Raw genomic sequence first — 19,017 nt, 5'->3', positions numbered from 1 at the left:
AGCCATCTGGGATAGGGTGGAGGGTGGAGTGGTCACTTACACCTGAATGGGCTGTGCCTGCCCTCACACAATGCAGTCTCCAACCCCCTAGTGTGTGTCTGGGGCCTGGCCACAGCAGGACCCTGTAAACAACAGAGACTTTCCTTTGAAGTTTGCTTACTTCTAAGGCAGAAAGGGGTATAAGTATTGGGCCCAAAACCCCAGACTTGAGATCACTTCTGGAGCCAAGAGGAACCTCTGCCAAGGAGAAGAACTGAGGATAAGTGCTGCCCTGCCCGTGACTGTGCTTTGTTGGGCTATCCTGCAGTTGCTGCTTTTGCCTGCGAAAGGGGACAAAGACTGGACTTTGTTGTGCATTCCTGCTTGAGAAGAATCTCCAAGGGCTTGAACTGAGCTTGCCTCTTGTTTTGAACTCTCAGGGCCATCAAAGACTTCCTATGGCAGCACCTGGACCCTCTGCTGAGACTTCTGCCCTGCCAGGTGGTCCCTCATCCTGTCCCTGGGCCCTGGACAGGTGAAGTTGGCAGAACAAGGACTGAAATCCACACACAGAACTCCATGCGGGGAAATCTGATGCACAATCTGCAACGCTGCTGATAAATGACGCGGCACCCGCTTCGCGGCTAAAATAGGCGCTCCACCTGCATCGTGGCTGGGACATCGATGCATCACAGCTGGGGAAACAAAGCAACACTCGCTTGCGGCTGCTGGTAACGACGAAAACCCCACGCAGCACAGTTTTCTAACACTGTGCGACCGGATTTCTCAGGCATCATCGCTGGGTGTCAAAGTCATTGTGAACCTGCGCGGATCAGAGGTGCCCTCTCCGGAAAAATTTATGCATTGCTCTCTTGTGAGGGAGAAAAACGATGCATCGCCGACCCGACCGGAGAAGAAAACAACACAGGGCCTCACTTGCAAGGGAGGAATCGACGCATCACTGACATTTCCAACGCACGCTCACCCGTGCGGCTTTATTTTTTACACAAACCAGGTACTTTGTGTAAAATCAATGTTTCCATTGTTTTCTATGGAGTAAGACCCTTATTCTTTTGAAAATTCACATTTTGACTTGCATATGTTGGATTTTTGTCGTTCTGGTCTTGTTTGATTTAGATAAATATTTAGATAAGTATTTTTCTAAACTGGTATGGTGTCCATTTTGTAGTGTTTTCACTGTATTACTGTGTGTGTTGGTACAAATACTTTACACATTGCTTCTGGAATAAGCCTTTCTGCTTGTGCCAAGCTACCAAGGAGGTGAGTGAGGGTTAACCAGGTGTGTTTCGCCTTTGCTCTGACTAGAGTGAGGGTCCTTGCTTGGACCTGGGGTAACCCGACTGCCAACCAAAAAAACCATTTCTAACATGAACTGTAACAAATATTTAAATCAAGACCTCATTTACACAAAAGCCTTCATTATGAGTGGCTCGGAAATACCACAATCGAGTGCAGTGCCCATGTCTGATTCCTGTTTTCCAAGTTGTGCAATATTAATGGACTGAAATTTTCCCCACACAAATTCCTCCAAATAAAACCTGGAGAAACTTGCTGGGGGGAAAAGAGGTTAAAAATAGGGAAACATGAGCATTTTAGGTTGAACAAAATAACATCTGTGCAATATTACCTCATCCCAACTTTATTCATTTTGAATGTGGCAGTAAAATTACAACGGAAAGCTGCAGTAATGAGATCATCCTGATGAAATATAATTATGTGAAATTCATAGTAAAAGCTTTATTGCCATTTAGGACACCAAACTCAAGAATAGCTCACACTTCAGCGACATGAAATTTAGTCTAACCATCTCTTATTCTCGTTGCTCCCTATCATTTTAATTAGAAATGGAGCACATTTAGAATGACAGAATGAATCTCTACTAGGAAATACAAAGTCCAGCTAAGCAAAGCTGAAAGTTTTTTTTTTAATGCTGCTCACACTGCAAAAAGAGATGGGACAGGCAATCTCCAATTATTAGGCACATTGTGGTTTAAAGGCTGTATTTAGTATATCAAAGGGTTACTTTTCACAATTTGATATAACTTCTCAATAAAGCACTAAACTACACGGTGCACTTATACTTGTGCACACTGTATGCGTTCCTAAAAGGATTACAAAACAAGGACTTACAGTGTAAATACATCTGGCGTTGGCTGCCAGCCTTTTGGCTGTCAATTTGATTGTCATAGGTTTTGTATATCTTTTTGATTTGGGTGAGCTGCAGTGCCATCTCTAATATAAAAAAAAACATTAACTGAAAGGGAAATTATTTTTTGGTCTCAAAAGGCACACATTGCCATAATCCTACCTGGCACTGATGAGAAATACTTTGTGTGCAGATGTGGTCATTGTGAAAAAGCAAAATGCCATCTATCACAGTGAAATTAGCCAATGGGTGAAATTTACTGAACCATCTATGCTGTATACAGGCAGTTGCAGTAAAGCAGAAGAGAAAATGTGAGTGATACAACAACAGACCAATGGGTAAAGAGGGTTGGCTGAAGGCCCTAAATGTAAGTATATTATTATATATAAAACTGTAGTAAAATCGAAAGGTTTTGGGCTCACGTCAGACCTGAAAATAGGTGATCAGAACCTTGGGCCCATGAAGACACTTGTAGCACTCCAATATAAAAATCAATTAAATCCTTATAAAAGCAACATCTTGGCTGCTTAAGAAGTTAAAGTTTTATCTCTATCCCTATTAATGCATATTCAACAAATATCCTCTGCTAGCGACGCAGATTCATATCTGGCTGAACCAACACAATATTCTCGAGAATCCACATTTTTCACACAAAAACTTGTCCTCGAACTATGCACCACCATGGTAGCTGTGAAGAGGTGGGCTGAAGTAGAATATAAATATATCACAGTCTTCCAAAAAAAAAAAAAAACATTATTTGTCCATAGAAATACACTCAGTCATAGAACATTTCTTCATTTTGGTGCAATTCAATTTTGCTGAGAACACAGTAACATTTAACTTATTAGTAATTGTTAAAAACATGAAAAAAAAAAAAAAATTGAAAATAAAATGATTTTAGCATTGCATGATGGACTATGCTATTGGATTTTAAAATGATTAGTTATATACATCATGTTTTCCCTTCCCTGAGACTGGATGTCGATTGTCAGCACACATCTAGGGATGATGAGTGAGAAGTCTGTAGCACTCCAGATGCCTTTTCTTCTAGGCACAGATGATATTTGGTTGGCCTGAAAACAGCAAGCTTAAGTCCCAGAACCCTCTGGTCATCCAGCATGTCTCAAACAAAAAGTTCAATTCTAGTTCAATTATGAGTATACACTGCATGATGTGTATAAGGTGTAGTTTATATCAATGCCATGTAACCTGTGATTTCCTCATTATTGCCCACGTGGTTTTCATGATTGTCCTCCACCTCTTCTTCTTCTTGACCACCATGCACAGTCTGACCTTCCTCTGGCTCTCCCCTGGTATCAAAGAGCTGGCCTTCTAAGAAGAGGCCCCCGGGCCCATACTCTTCATCATATAGTCTCATTTCTTCTGCTGATACATGATAAGACCCCAGAACAAAGTCTGCAAACCTGCAAGAATAAAGAAAACAGACAAAATGAAAAACACATTAACCAATAACAAGGTAACCCTTAAACCTGAATGAAAAATAAAATTATCGCTTTGAATGAAATATGTTATTTTAGAAGTTGAGAGACCAACTTTCATTTCAACAACCAAATCAAGGGTGCTTAAAAATAAATCATTTACGAGATAGTTTTTAATTCTTGCTCTTGCGTGAGTATGCGCAACATTTCATACAGTCTGAGATTTATATGTGCTATGGATTAATTCCACTAATCACCACAATTAACCCACTCATAAGAAAATAAAATGACAGCTGTATCAGGAACAGGCAAGGAACAGGAGTGATATTTGAATATTTTCTAAAATGCTAAGTATATTTTATAATATACTGAGTAACAAACCAAACTCCCAAATGCATTTTTATAACATTTTATTCTCGTATCTAAATAGTCATTTGACATATATTGGAAATATATATTTTTATTTATCCTCCACTATTTTTTCTATGGGGAAAATCTAGCTCATACAGAGGATATTCTAATGTGGGTTTTACCCCGGAGACTCGTATGTATTTTGTGAATGTCCTGCTATAAAACTTGTTTAGGGTTTTAAAATGAGTTAAGGTTCTTAGTTACAAAGTTATTAGAAGTTTAAGAACAATGTTTATTTGGTGCAACTCTGGACTACAGGTAGGGAGATAGCCAAGTCTTGGCTACAAGCAACCATTACGATCATGTCAAAACAGGGAACAGGTTCTTCTGAAGTGATCCACACCACCCAATTTCACTTTTAAATACTCTATATAAAATACTGACAAAACTGCTGGTGAATATATTGGAAGCCCCTATGTGATATCAAAGCCCTTCAGACTAGACTCAAATCATGGAATGACGGTTGGGACAGCGTCAGATGCCTTGTTTCAGTTCAAAATGTCTTGAGAAGGGTTGGGAGCTCTTGACACAGAAAAAACTGTTGACCAAGTAGAGTGGCAAATACATTAGGGAGGTGAGCTGCAGAATGAAGTTCCCTGAAAGACTAGTCAACTTTCTGAATAAACTGGACAAATAGTGTGACTCGCAGAGAAACGGGGACAGGGTTTTGTCTGGCTACGCTAACTGACCACAGCGCAGGGCTGATCACACCGTCCGTTTTTGTTTGTTCTGCGCACTGAACCACTAACTGACAGTGTGCGCTCCAGTGGGAACTAAGTGATGCAAAGGTTTCTGGTGTAAACAACAGAAAATCCCTTTTGGCAAATGATTTACTTTTGTATGTGCCGAAACCAACATCTTTCTTCCCAAAAGTCATTGAAAACATGAGAAACTCTGGGACTATCACAGGCTATAAGAGGGAGAAACAAGCTGGCAGAGACAGAGATAGAAGAATAAATGAAAGATCAACAGTGAAAAGCGATATCAAATATCTAGGTAGCAATATAACAGAGGACCAGGAGTAACGCTAACTACACACGGATTTGGATGACCCTCCAATATTGACTTGTATAGTTGGACTATTCTTATTATGGCCTTGCACTGGAGGTGTAACACTATGAAAAGTCATTTCCTCCCAATTCAGTTCTTGTTTAAATGGCATCACTCCCCCCAAAGCACTAAAATACTATATAAGCACTGTATATGCATATCATGACATTCAAGTAAGTGGAAGCCATCTATGGATCCCTATGAAAATGTTATAAAATCTGAAACACGAGGACTGGCTGAGAGACAAAGATGCCTTGAGTTCTTCTGTATGAGGACGTGGCACTTGTAAAGGCAAGCCATTGATGGATCATTGCCCCAGATATAGAAGAACACCTTGAAGTAGATGAGCCGCTAATATTTCTCTCAATACATAGAAAATAGCAGGGTGGTAATATCTGAGTAGTATAAAAGCAATCTGGTGTCTCACACACACACTTTTACAAATATCCACAGATTACACATTGCTTTTAGCCCCCGCTCCCAACCAGACAAATATTTCTCTCAATTCACATAAAATAAGAGGATGGTAGTATCTAAGGACAACATAAGCAATTTATTGTCTCACAAAATAGGTTTACAAGTACCCGCAGACTGCACATTACTTTTAGGCCTAAGGCCAGAGAAGGCAAAGGAGCTTATTCACCATCCAAAGAGTATCCATAGTTTAACACTATGTAAAGCAATATAGCTAGGCTGGACCATTTACACAATGCTGAATGATGTAAAATACTACAGCTGGGCCTATATTGCCATATTAATAAAATTACAATATTGGACTAGCTATGGTGCTTTACATAAGGCCATGAATAAAAGGAAGCTAAGCCACAGACTGCTTCACATCTGATAACATCAACAACTTAAAACCAGAGTGAGCAGCAGCAACCACATATGTCATCAGGGAAGAAGGCATTCTGTGGGGACAACCCATAGCCGTGGACAACCACTATTGCTTTCCAACAGCCTGTACTTACCTAATATACAACCAACAAAAGCTTTACTTAGAACACATCATTTTGCATCTCAAATATTTGCTTTCATTAACACAAGGAGTTGAGCGCAATCACAGAGTATGCTACATTAGGCCATTCTGTTAAGAAGGTGGAAAATGTGTAAGCTGGCAGTCAAAACACATCTTCATGTACAGGACCAGAAAGTGGTACAGTAAGCAGAGACTGCAATGCTCTAAAATGTACTGAACCATAGGAAAAGGTGTGCTAAACAATGCATGATGCAGCAGAAAAAAACCTGCCAGGTAGTGACCAAAATGATTGTGGTACTAGATGCTTATTATGATCCCCAAGGTTACTTGCATCACTTGCATATGGCCAGAACGGGTTCCCTTTGATATTGGTGTCTGTTTGGTTTACTTAGGGTGAAATCAGTTATATATCATTTGCACTTGTGAAACAGTGAGTGGACTAGGCCATGGTCTGTGACATCTATTCTGTTCTTTACACTGTTGAAGAGAATGAGGCTGCTTGAGATGGTTTGTTGTGTATCAGACAAAGTACCTGTCGATCTATGGTTTTTGTGCTTTATATGACTAAGCATAAATGTAACAGAAACACAGTACTGTTAGTTCAAGACAGAGAGAGAGAGAGAAAGGATGTGTCTCTGAAGCCTCCAAGGACAGAACTTTGGTCATGTTACTTGAGATGAGTAGAGATCCAGTCTGCAGCGGGAAGGGTGTGTGTCAGATGTTTTGAGCAAGAAATTTTCCACTCTATGAATTATAGTTCACATGTCCTTTTTTTAAATGTTGGGACTCCACAAGTCTTGGAAAATGCCTTTGTTTGTTTCCCTCCCAAGTCTAGGAGGCTTGCTACACTGACACCCCCCCCCCCCCAACTCACACACACAGGGATGGGACTAAGCTCCTAATCTCTTAGACTGAAGGACTTTAAACATTACCTCATCAACTCTAGGCAAATATCCTCTCCTTCTGCTGCAACCTGTAGTAAAGCTAATATTTGTTTTGTTCACACAGCAGATTGAAACCTATTATGGTACTCTACATTAAGTGTATGATCACATTTTCCATGTATGTTATATCAGTTTCCTTGGTGGCATACAATACTGCCAAGTGCAGGTTGAAGGATCTAATTATATCTTTATTTACAATACTGTCAAGACTGAATGCAACTATCGTCAATTCTTCTGAATTTGGAGCTGCCAGATGCAAGGACACTCCTTCCTGTACCACCACAATTAATGTGTAGTAAGCAGGTGGCCTCTAAAAAGGGCGCAGGGAAGAAAAAAATCATGAAGAGTAAAAAACCCACTAGGAAGACACCAAGGGACAGGAAACTCAAAGAACCAACCATGGAGTTTGGAAAAGGCAGTGTGGAAAACAACAGGAAACTAAACTATCCCAAACCGAGTATAGAAGGTTCTGGACGTCCTGTTGGAGGTTCTTGACACCAAAGGAAAAACCCTAGGGAAAAATAAATAATTGAATGGGACAAAAACTCAGAGACTAACATGTAAAATACAATTTCCAGCATTGCCTCACACCTCTGCCTAAACTCAGCAGCTTTATATACTGGAGAACAAATATGCCAGAAGTAGTACATAGGCTATCTTGGATTTGGATGTAGTCAAAGAAATTTGAAACCCCCACCATCTTGGATTGGGAATATTCATATACGCAAGCTGCTCCTCTTCGTGAACTTCTGTGAAGAAAGAGAAGGCAACAAGGAGGATTCTAGAAGGTAAGTGATTGATCTTCCTCTTATTAATGAGATGAGTCTTTACAACCACCTCTTCCTCTGACAGGGTTTTTTCTATCTTCGGAAATGCGAAGTGCAGATCCTCGGTAACACTAGAAGGTTCCAAATACACAAAACACGGTCATGGCGTCCTCAACATACAAGTACATCTTAACAGGATCACACTTGTCACTAGCAGAAGCACATACTTCACACCTTCCAAAAAGCTCACAAGGGCTTCTTACCTAGGGAGTAGGGGACCATAATAAGAGTCTGTTGCAATATTAATCCCTCTCTACCTACAGGGTGAAACACTCATCTACTCCTACAAATGGGCTACAATGTTTAGCGAGATGTGTTTAACTGGAATATTTCCTTCACCAACAGACATAAGATTGAAATTGTTGTTCCAAGTAAAAATATACAAAAACATTCAAGCCAATTATAATTCTGTTGTGCTATTTACTAACAACAATATTCTCCAGAGATTATAGTAAGTCCTACTTTTTGGGTGAATAGATTTTGGACATGGCCAGCCACGATGGAAACTCAGGACTCCTGCAGAATGAGCGCAGTTCCTCTAGGGCTTTTAGCGTTTCTGTCTCTCCCTGGTCTCTATATTCTTCTTCAGTAAGAAATCGAACCACTGGCTTATTGAACGGAAGGAAGCCTCTGATTTTTCTAAAACAAGAAAATTCAATATAGGATGAAAAATAGATATATAAACATAAAACGCTCACGTTTCACAATTCAAACCCCTTATTACAATATATACGAGCAGGTATGATAATTACAGATTAACTGGCTAGTGAATTGAGACAATAAGTGAATACTTCATCACAAGGTTTAAAGACATGACTAAACACAAACAAATAACTGTGAAAGGGTGTAATGTGTCAGTGCTGACACACTAAAAATACAGCCAACATGGACGCCAATAAGGAACACAAGTAAAACCCATTACTTGCAATGCTAAAATATGTGCTTTTAAAGTAAAGAAAATGACCTCCTATAAAAAATTAAAATCATAATAAAAACACAGAATATAATCATGCAATAATCAAACTGCAATGTAACTCTATGCTAAGAAAAACATTCAGGTGTTGCTCCAGTTTACTGTTACTATATTGCGATATCTGCATGACAGCCCATCTCAATAAAAGGGGACCTTTGAGGGCTTGAATAGACTCTGCTCCTTACAATATCCAACAGTGAAAGAAGAGAACAGAAAAAAATGAGCATTAATCTTACTTTAGATGGTTTACTTTAGATGGTTTATATAGATTTTACTTTCTTTTTCAGCTCGGCCTTTGTCAGGTCTCCTAGTCCTCTGGGTCTAGACGAGGCCCTATATCTGTGCACTGGTCACAGGACTGGTCCGCACATAGGATCTAGTAGGGAGTACCATCAGGATCGAGATACAATGCTGCACTGTGACCACATGAATCTCCTGGATTTCTTTGGTGCAACTATTGTTCTTTATGAGTGTATGAATCAATAAGGTGCATGAGACACTGCCTGATCCATGTCAGATGACTGCATGCTCACAGACTCGGCCTTTTCTACCGCTTTGGTTAGTATCAGTTTTTTTTTTGGGGGGGGGTTTGTCTGCTTATTTCTAAGATTTCTTGGATATCTCATGAACTATTTGTTAGAAATGGGGTCTCTAGTTGGCAGAGGTATACACCCTTGTCTAAGTAGGGACCACAATCCTAGTCAGGGTAAGTCACACACAATCCAAATTATCTTGTGCCCACCCTCTGGCAGCTTGGCACTGTGCAGTTAGGCTGAACTTAGAAGGCAATGTGTATAAATCATGCTATAACACAGTGAGAACACCACAAAAAGACACCACACAGGTTTAGAAAAATATAAGATATTTATCTGATTAAATTAAGGTCAAAACGATCAAGAATTGATAATCACAAGTTGAAATATCTCTTTTGTAATGATAAGGAGAGTCTTAAGTTTTTAAAAGCAACAATTGTCTCTTGCAAGCACAAAGTACCTGGTTTGCGTCAAACACACACCCACGAGGACCGCAGAGGAGGAGATGCGAGGAAAAAGGTAGGTGTGCGTTCGTTTTCTGGGTGCACACAGATGATGCACTGATTCTTTTCAACGCGGCAAGGGCTTTGCGTCGATTTCCGCAGGCTTGAATCCTGTTTGTGATATGGGGTCGTGGAAATCCTGGGTGTGAAGGGCGAGGTCACAGTTGTCGTGTCGATCCGGTGGGTGATGCGGCAGAATTTGAGCTGTGCGGCTGGCGCTGCGTCTATTCTTCTTGCAGGAAGTCGGGATGCGTTGTTCCGGCTCAGCAATGAGTCGATCCGGTGGGCTGTGCGTCGGAGTTCCGGTCGCAACGTTGGCGCTGCGACGATCTCCACTTGGGGAGCCAGGCTGTGTCGCTCCATTTCGGCGTTGCAGTGATTTTCTCCCCACTGGACAGGCTGTGCGTCCATTCCAGCAGGCTGTGCTTCGATTTTCACAGCACAAGGAGTTTCGTTGCAGAGATTAAGTCTTTTTGGCCCTGAGACTTCACAGGATGCAAGCTCAATCCAAGCACTTGGAGAGCATGTCTCAGCAGAGCCAGAGGCAAGCAAGGCAGCAGGGCAACAGCAAGACAGGAGTCCTTTACAGCAAAGCGGTCCAGGTGAGTCCTTTGGACAGCCAGCTTCTCTTGGCAGGTTGCAGGTTCTGGTGCAGTCTTTCCCAAGAAGTGTCCAGTTTGGTAGGGTCTTTGACCCTGTTTATAAAAAGTGCCTTTGAAGTGGGGGAGACTTCAAAGAGTGGTTTTGAAGTGCACAAGGTCCCCTTTCAGTACAACCCTGTCTGCAAGGGCCCCAGTAGGGGGCTTGACAGTCCTTTGTGTGAGGGCAGGACACTGTCCTTTGAAATGTAAGTGTCAGTCCCTCCACCCTTCCAGCCCAGGAAGACCCATTCAGTATGCAGATGTGTGCAGGTGTGACCGAGCATCCTGTGTTTGTGGTTGTCTGGGTGAAATGCACAAGGGAGCTGTCAACCAGCCCAGCCCAGACATGGATTGGAAACAGGCTGTAAGGCACAGAAGGATTTAAATGCAGAGAAATGCTCACTTTCTAAAGTAGCATTTCTAAAATAGTAATCTATACTCCAACCTCACCAGTCAGCAGGATTTTGTATTACCATGCTAGCCATACTAAATATGACCTGCTTCCCCTTTCTAATCAGAATCTACCACTCAAACAGTTTATGAGGGTAGCCTTAATGCTAGCCTATGAAAGGAGCAGGCCTCACAGCAGTGGAAAACGAATTTAGGAGTTTTCAACTACCAGGACATATAAAAGAAACAGATATATGTCCTGCCTTTTACCGACACAGCACCCTGCCCTCTGGGTTACATAGGGCCTACCTTAGGGGTGAGTTATATGTAGAAAAAGGCTTGGCAAGTACTTTTAAATGCCAAGTCGAAGTGGCACACACACAGGCCCTGCAATGGCAGACCTGAGACATGGTTAAGGGGCTACTTATGTGGGTGGCACAACCAGTGCTGCAGCACCAATAGTAGCATTCAATCTAAAGGCCCTGGACACCTGTAGTGCACTTTACTAGGCACTTACAAGTAGATCAAATATGCCAGTTGGGTAAGAACCAATGTTACCATGTTGTAAGGGAGACAGCATATGCACTTTAGCACTGGTGAGCAGCGGTAAAGAGCACAGAGTCCTTAAACCAGCACAAATGAGGTCACAAAAAGAGGAGGGGGAAGGCAAAACATTTAGGGGTGACCCTGCAGAAAGGCCATTTCGAACACTATTGTTGCCTACAGATCATTGATTGCCATTGCTCTCTTAATTATAGGTGTTTCTGTGTCGGCACAGACTGATGAAGGGTTTCAACTGATTGCAGAAATCGCATGTACTGCTATCGTCCAGAGATGGGGTTACCAATCACTGCAGATATATCTAATTCTACATCTCTAAAGTGCAGGTATTTCTGGGCTATTCCAACTAATTCCTTGAGTTACTACTGCCAGCACACTATTGCTTACACTTCATCCCAGAAGCAGAGGCATTTCACTGTTGGATTACAACTGTTCTTTTTCATTTTAAGTGAACAGAACTGGCTGTGTTACTTTATTTCAGCTGGTGTATTTGTACATGTGTATTCTAACCAGCGGGAATGAGTTTATGGCATAGGGTTGCTCATTCATTAGGAGTGTCCTTTATTTCCTTACAATATTTCTGGTTCACATCCTGTTCATCAGTTCTGGCCTCATGCCCTACTCATTGTGACCTTCCTATCATACATTCCTGAGACCTTACAGATCCTACTTCTCCCAAGCATTTACATCATTTGTATAACAATAAGATCAAGAACCCAAAGCTTTTCTTCAAAGCCAACAGTTGGCATGGGCGAATGATGGTGTATAGATTACCAAGGGTGCCTAGTTTGATTCCATCACATTCCTTTTTCTTCTACCTTCCAACAGTTCCTGTATCTTTATGTCACTTTTGTAGGTTCTTTTTCATCCCTCTTTTCTTCTTTCTTGTTTCTCCCCTGCACTGGGTCAAAGCCGGATGATGGAAATGAACTTCAAGTCCCCAACAAGAATCAGCAATGCCAAAAGGTCTGGCTTTAAATTAATACTATATGGTAGTTGGAAGGATTACAAATAGATACCACGGGAATGCATAGGTATGTGTGTGGAAGCAACGAATTGTAAAATAATATTGGTGTATGTTATGAGGTCAGGTGACAGTTTCACTGTCAAGCCAGACCTAAAATACATGTAGGTTAATGTCTACCCTCCTTCCATATGTGCTGCTGCCAGAGAAAACATAATAAATAATCTATTCATCTAAGACTTTTTGATTTCTTTACAATGCCACGTGTGCGCTCCTGAAGGTTCAAGCTCAGGCAGCTGGATAAATAAACAAAATGACCACAGCTGTTTGTACGGGAAGCACTTTTTTTTGTGGACGCACAAAACATTCTTCCTAATCAAAACGTGCTCCTGGCTCCCAACATGTGGATGAAACCAAAGTCTTTCTCCTGGTGATCCTCACACAATTTTCTCATGGCATCTACAGAGTCAAGTAAGACCATAAACATAAGTGAAAGTGTCCACTACCTGCAATCACCAGGACAAATTGAGCATTGCTCCCAAACCCAAGCATTGTAACTTGTGCCCTTAAGGTTGGGATTACCGCTCACAGTGGCTCCTGCTATTCCAACTCAAGGTCAGCATCAACAATGTGCACTTCGTAAAAAAAAAAAAAAAAAAAAAAAACACGCTAATGCTAGTTTGGAACAAAGTTCTGAAACTAGAAATGTATCCTGGATGAAAACACAGCCTACTGCCAGGTCCGACTTCTCACCTACCCTTTAAAAGGCCAATTCATATGTTGCAATGATGAGTGCAATAGAAAGTAAAATCACATTTGGAAAAAATGAAAAACTGACCAGGAAGAGAAGATTTATAAGTAAGACCAAAACAGGAAGTGTAAAACTAAAACTGTGCACTTTAAATTAAATATGAAATAACCAGTTGGCCTATGCCACTCCCAAATTTACGTTTTGAATCTTTCAATGTTTTGAGAAATGCCTATTTTTTAGGGCACACATCAGATCCTGCTCTCTGTAATGTGAATCTACATGATTACTTAACAAGGTGAACTGGAGTCAACAGGTCTCCATGACAAGGTTGCCTTCAGTGCATCACCTAAGTCAGAATAGCACAGACAGCAGCAACAATTTCATGTCTAAATGCGTTGTTTTTTGTTCTTCGCTAGAGTACTGGAATTAGATACAAATTTGGAAGGATCTGGGCTTCCATTCTTCATGTGAGTGTTATTCAAATTTGATATGCAAATCTACACACAATGCACTTAATCATGGCAGGTGGTAAACAAGCTTCACACAATGTTCTGCGGCAACAGACAGAAACCACTATGCATCTAAAGCGATGGCTATGCCTTCCACAAATCAAAATACAGCTAATCTGCCTACTAGGCAACATTATTTACCGTCTGCAAAACTCTCCTGAGGGAGTCAGAAATGTGGAACTCACCTGCCCAGGGAACACAGCAATCGAACTAAATAACAGAATCCTTTTGAAGGAACGAGCACAACTAGAATAAGATATGCAATGGTAGTAATGGCAACACTAAAATAGATCAAGACACAGCCGATAATCTCCAGCATCCAGGTCCACAAGTTTAGACTCCGCTGATTCGTTAGTGGTCCATGTTTGTAACAAATTGCAAAGCTGATAAGTCCAGCTACTAGAAAATACCCTGTGGAAGTAGAAAACAAGAGTGTAAGCCAAGGGCACTTCTGCTCCTCTTACTTCAAACTCGCACGCCGTTCTATTTACATCAATCTTTTACTCATCTTTTAATAATTACTTTTATTAATTTGGTGAAAATATGTTGTTGAAATATCAGTTGTAATTTCATCATGATCATGTACAAGATGATGTTATAATTGAATACATGAGGTCACTGTGTAAAATAAAAAGCAATGGTGACAAACACGGAGGAAAAAAAGAAAAAACACGTATGTGACAATACAGAGCGCACTGCTTGATTATTTCCAAGACACTTATCACTAAGACAACCAATATGATTGTTATTACTCTTTTGGCGAGGAACAGAAATTAATGTTAAATACATGTGCCTGAGAAAGCAACCATCAGTCTGTTAGTAAACTTAAAATATAATTCATCATGAAGGCACATAAAGACACATTTCAATCTACTTTTAAAAATGTAATGTGTATATCTATATCATGGTCACTGCATGTTTCAAAGCTTGAAGAACCTGGGGCGCAATGGGCCAGCCCTTGAACTAAATATGCCTTGTTGGCCCTGGAACCTCAGGAAGCAGATACTGCTGAGAGCCCACTAAATTGCCAACTGCTTCCCTTTACGGCTTTGAGTTGCATTGTCAAACCTCAATCTTGGTGGATGATACAGGTTTAGAAACTCCGATCCACACACTGAAAACAATAATAAAAAGAATAAGGATTGTACTCACAATTGAGCCAAATAGTGTAATGATATGCGATAATTTCACAGTTAAACACGTTTCTATTGGCCTGGGGATAAATCTGGAGGATTTAAGTCAATAGGCGCTGCCTGCATTCAGTGAACACAAGCTTAAAGGTGGCACCATAAACACATAGCGGAATGGAAAATTCACCATAGGTGCTATGTGTGTGGGCTGCATGATTAGCTGTGAAAAATCTGTGTGCATCTCTTAGACTTCCTCTCCTTTGTTGGCCCAAGGAGGCACCCGTCATTCACTTCTGGTGCAGCTCATTGGCTGTGAAGCTGGATGTCAATGCACCCTCCACGGGAAAATCTGGTACAGTTTGCTGTGACACACCACTCGGGTCCTTAACAAAAGAAATGGTGATCTGTGTATTCTATCCAGGAAGGCCTCAGTTAAGAGAACAAAAAAATCTTGCTGGCAAGCTGATGGATGCTTGGAGGCTGGTTTCACAAAGACAGAATTACTTATACTACAACTTGACCGAGAGTGCACTGCTATAAATTAGTGTGTGCATTTGCCATCACCACCTACATATAACAATCATTTATTTAAAATCAGTATAAACAAGAATGTTTGAGCTAAACTTCCTGAGCCCTGCAAGAAACACATAAATTGTTGGTAAAATGGGGTGGCCTGGCTTATACCAGACTGTTGAGCCCCATAAAGGTGAACCCCGTCGGAGGACTTGATTTAGAAGTCTGGGATGAACTGTTCCCATTGAAGCAGGGTCAAGACCCATTTGCATATGGCTGGGTCCAAACAAAAGTAGCATGGTGTGCAAATTTACTATGGACTGGGGTGTGGCCCGAGTGATTACCAGTGGATGAGATTAATTCAAGCATTCTATCATTGCCACTTTTGTATATGCTTTGGTTTGCTTTTTGAGGCCAGACAAAATCACTAACAAAGCCTGGAGTGAACAAAAATGATTGTTTTCTGAACACCATGCATCTATGAGATAAAGAATGCAATGCATGATGTTTCAGCACAATTTGAAGGAGTTAAATAGTCACAGGAGGTGGAATGATATACCAAACTAGCAATAGAAGGAATTAAAGAGAAATACTCTTCTGAGTAGAGCATAAGCCCATTTGATGTGTATTGTAAATAATAGTTAACAATTAAGTGCTGAGACAGATATGCCACCACAAGACCTAAAACGAGGCTGATGGGATGGCCCTCATCTGTCACACTGTACTCATGCTGTATCGTGTATTAGTCAGGAGAATGAGCTGCAGTACATCAACAGGTTCAGACTGACTGAGCATTCACAACAATGACAGCCTTGATATACTCTGGTCTGCAGGTAAAGACATCTGAATTTAGTGGGACATTCCAGGTAAAATGAGGCACTTAGCACTGTGCTTAGGTCTCCTATATTACTGTTTGGGAAAAACGGTATTAGTAGTGATGAAGCAGAGGCCCAGTAGGAAAGTTCAGTAAATGTACTTCAGCTCAAACTTAAATTGTTAATGGCCTCTGAGGCTTCATTTCCCCCTCTTGATTGTTGTAATAAAAAATGACAAACACAGTAAACATAACATAAAATGCTAATTAGAGTTAACTCGGTCCCACTGGTTACAAGTGCATTGAGCTACCACTTTATCCTCTTGTTTGCTGTTCCTTCTGTCGTCTCAGCAGCCTAAATATTGAGGAAATGGGCTGTCATAAACATGGTCCATGATACTACATGAAGGTATATACAATAAAAGCATGCAGACGTTCCAGTTCTCCATCTGAGAATAATATGCTGTGCCCTAGAACTGCCATGACCAAAACCCTGTTTTTGGACCAAACGTTTGGCAATGTAGAAATGTTATGTCTCACTAATGGAATTTTCCATAAAATCAATTGTGTCTGACAGAAGTGGTGTCAGGTGTGAATGAGACGCTGTAGATGGGGTGTGCATTTAGTAGCCGCCTAGGTTAACAGGTATCGCGAGGACTGCAGCTTCTACAGAAGGCAGAGACCTAAGAAATTATTCTTTTTATTTGCCCATATTCCTCTTCTGGCTTTAATTTTAGAAGAGGCGCGTGAGATTGAATCAGTGGTATCAATCTGGCATTTAGAATCCTTATAAACTGACACTACTAGATATTTGTAAGTCACTTAATGGCCAACATGCAAGCTTATTTGGCCATGTGAAACTCACTCAAGAAAAGCTCCAAGAAATGTTGATACTCTTTTTGGGCAGTGGTACCACAGGACCCCCCTTGGGTTAACTCATCTCAGAAATGCCATTGTCAATAGATGAATAAGTGGTTTTATAATAGGTTTGCAATCAGGATAATGATTTGTAAATTGAAGAATGATCCGTCAAGAAGCTGGAAAAACAGACTCTAAACAATGGGGAAGAGTCATTCATTCCAGGTCTGCAGGATAGCTCTGGCTTACAAATGTACCTGGTAGCTTATTGATGATAGTTGGTTTACAGCGATGTTTGAGAATTAGTTCAGCAAGAACCTACTCACGCTCTGTTATATCCTAGAGAGAACCAACGAAGAACAATAGAGATAGGGATGATGCTCAGGAAATTTGAATTAACACACCTAACACCCAGGCCTAAATTAGCTAAGAATGTCACTACAGAAATAGTACTGGCTCACAAAGCAAATATGCAGTAAGAATATCCCAGAAGAGATATGTACACACACGTACCAGAAAAACAGTATTGCAAACCAATCCTAGTCTTTTTGTTCGTCTTGGTCAGCAGACAAAAATGGAGCTGGGTAATGAGATATTCAGGAGGTGCTTGTTCAACGTTTGTTTGCAACATTTATCTGTAGATTTATCGGTTGCAGATACATGTAGATCATGTACCTTCTTCTGATACCTTTTACAAGTAGTTATTATCTTACACATTAATAATATGAGGAGTTACACGTGAGTACAAGGATTAGAAAGCTATAGAAAGGAATATTGCACCTTACTGGGGACTGAAGCAACATTTTACTTTTAGCTGCTTCACACAACCAAAAATGCACATTCCGTACATTGTGTACACTTCTACACCCAATAATTTATATTCACAACATTTAGACAAATCCCTAATCAGACATTTCAAGTTTCCTACCAGGTTGAAGGCACTGTTTGACAACACTGTAATGTTATTTCCCATTAACAGCATGTAATGGTTATTAGGTGAGGTTTTATCGGTCTTGCCTGAGGTTGTACAAGAGGAAAAATTACCTTGCATCTCACATTCGTAATATTCTACATCTGAACAACTATAATTATTCTCTTAACTACTGCATTTGCAGCAAGGAAGCATAGGGTTTCATCCCAGTGATTTTCACATGGTATAGAAATCTGTACATGTATCAATAGTATCAGTCTTCATTTGCTACGTATTATCACATTATCAAAACAAAATGTTTCTTTAATAAACCCTAACAGGATTAGTCAGAGAATGCTGTAGGCCATGCTAACTGCCAACAGACAACTAACCTTAATTAACTTCTTTAAATGTTTGTGATACAGGATCCCCAGGGACTTGAAGAACAGGATTTGTTGGTTGCAATGTTTCCAATCTACCTGTAAGGCTGTATGCCGGGTTTAACTTACTGCATTCTGGCAGTACGACACACACTTCTTGTTCTTCATCAGCTCTTTTCTGTGCTTCTATTTGAATTCACAGTAGTTCTTTGTGAATTGAGGATCCCTGAAGTTTGGGGTAAAATTCGTGTTTTGGAGATTAGTTCAAGTGAAGCACGTCATACACCTAAAGCATTACATTTATGCATTAACTCTGGACACTACATTTTATTACTCTAAATGTCTTGGGTAACAGCACTGCTAATGCTTTTTTGTACTTCAGGAACCTAACAGCACTCTTAACATTTAACACGTGGGGCCTGATTACGACCTTGGTGGAGGGGGTTACGCCGTCGCAAATGTGACAGATATCCCGCTCGCCGTATTACAAGTTCCATTATATACTATGGAACTTGTAATACAGCGGACGGGATATCCCTCACGTTTATGACAGAGTAATAACCTCTGCCAAGGTCGTAATCAGGCCCTTGGTATCTCACTTTCTCACTGACAAAATATTTTCTCATAAAGCAATAATATTTGAAGCTGCTTCTCCTTTGGTTGTAGACATTCAGTCACAATTCATGGGTTTTGCTGAATGAAATGCAGGCACTTTTAATTATTTATTTATAGGTGTGATATAGAGTAGTCTTAATCCAGGGAAGCGGGATATTGTGGCTTTACTATTAACC

General features: G+C 40.6%; 1 protein-coding gene across 4 annotated transcripts in view; it reads right to left on the bottom strand.

Moving 5' to 3' along the window:
- Window positions 1-1,623: 1,623 nt before the first annotated feature.
- NEMP2 (nuclear envelope integral membrane protein 2) overlaps window positions 1,624-19,017 on the bottom strand; it is a 235,885-nt gene continuing 218,491 nt past the window's right edge. For all 4 annotated transcript variants that reach the window (XM_069225893.1, XM_069225891.1, XM_069225894.1 and 1 more), the window contains 3 exons: window positions 13,807-14,032; window positions 8,259-8,435; window positions 1,624-3,570 (listed from right to left, as the gene is read on the bottom strand). In XM_069225893.1, the coding sequence (XP_069081994.1) occupies window positions 3,336-3,570; window positions 8,259-8,435; window positions 13,807-14,032 (638 nt within the window). In that variant the 3' untranslated portion in view covers window positions 1,624-3,335. The remainder of the gene's footprint in view (window positions 3,571-8,258; window positions 8,436-13,806; window positions 14,033-19,017) is intronic.

The sequence above is a fragment of the Pleurodeles waltl genome, chromosome 3_1 (genome assembly GCF_031143425.1).
Source record: "Pleurodeles waltl isolate 20211129_DDA chromosome 3_1, aPleWal1.hap1.20221129, whole genome shotgun sequence".
NCBI lineage: Eukaryota > Metazoa > Chordata > Amphibia > Caudata > Salamandridae > Pleurodeles > Pleurodeles waltl.
Note: the sequence above shows the minus strand (reverse complement) of the source record. Positions and strands in the feature narration are given on the sequence as shown.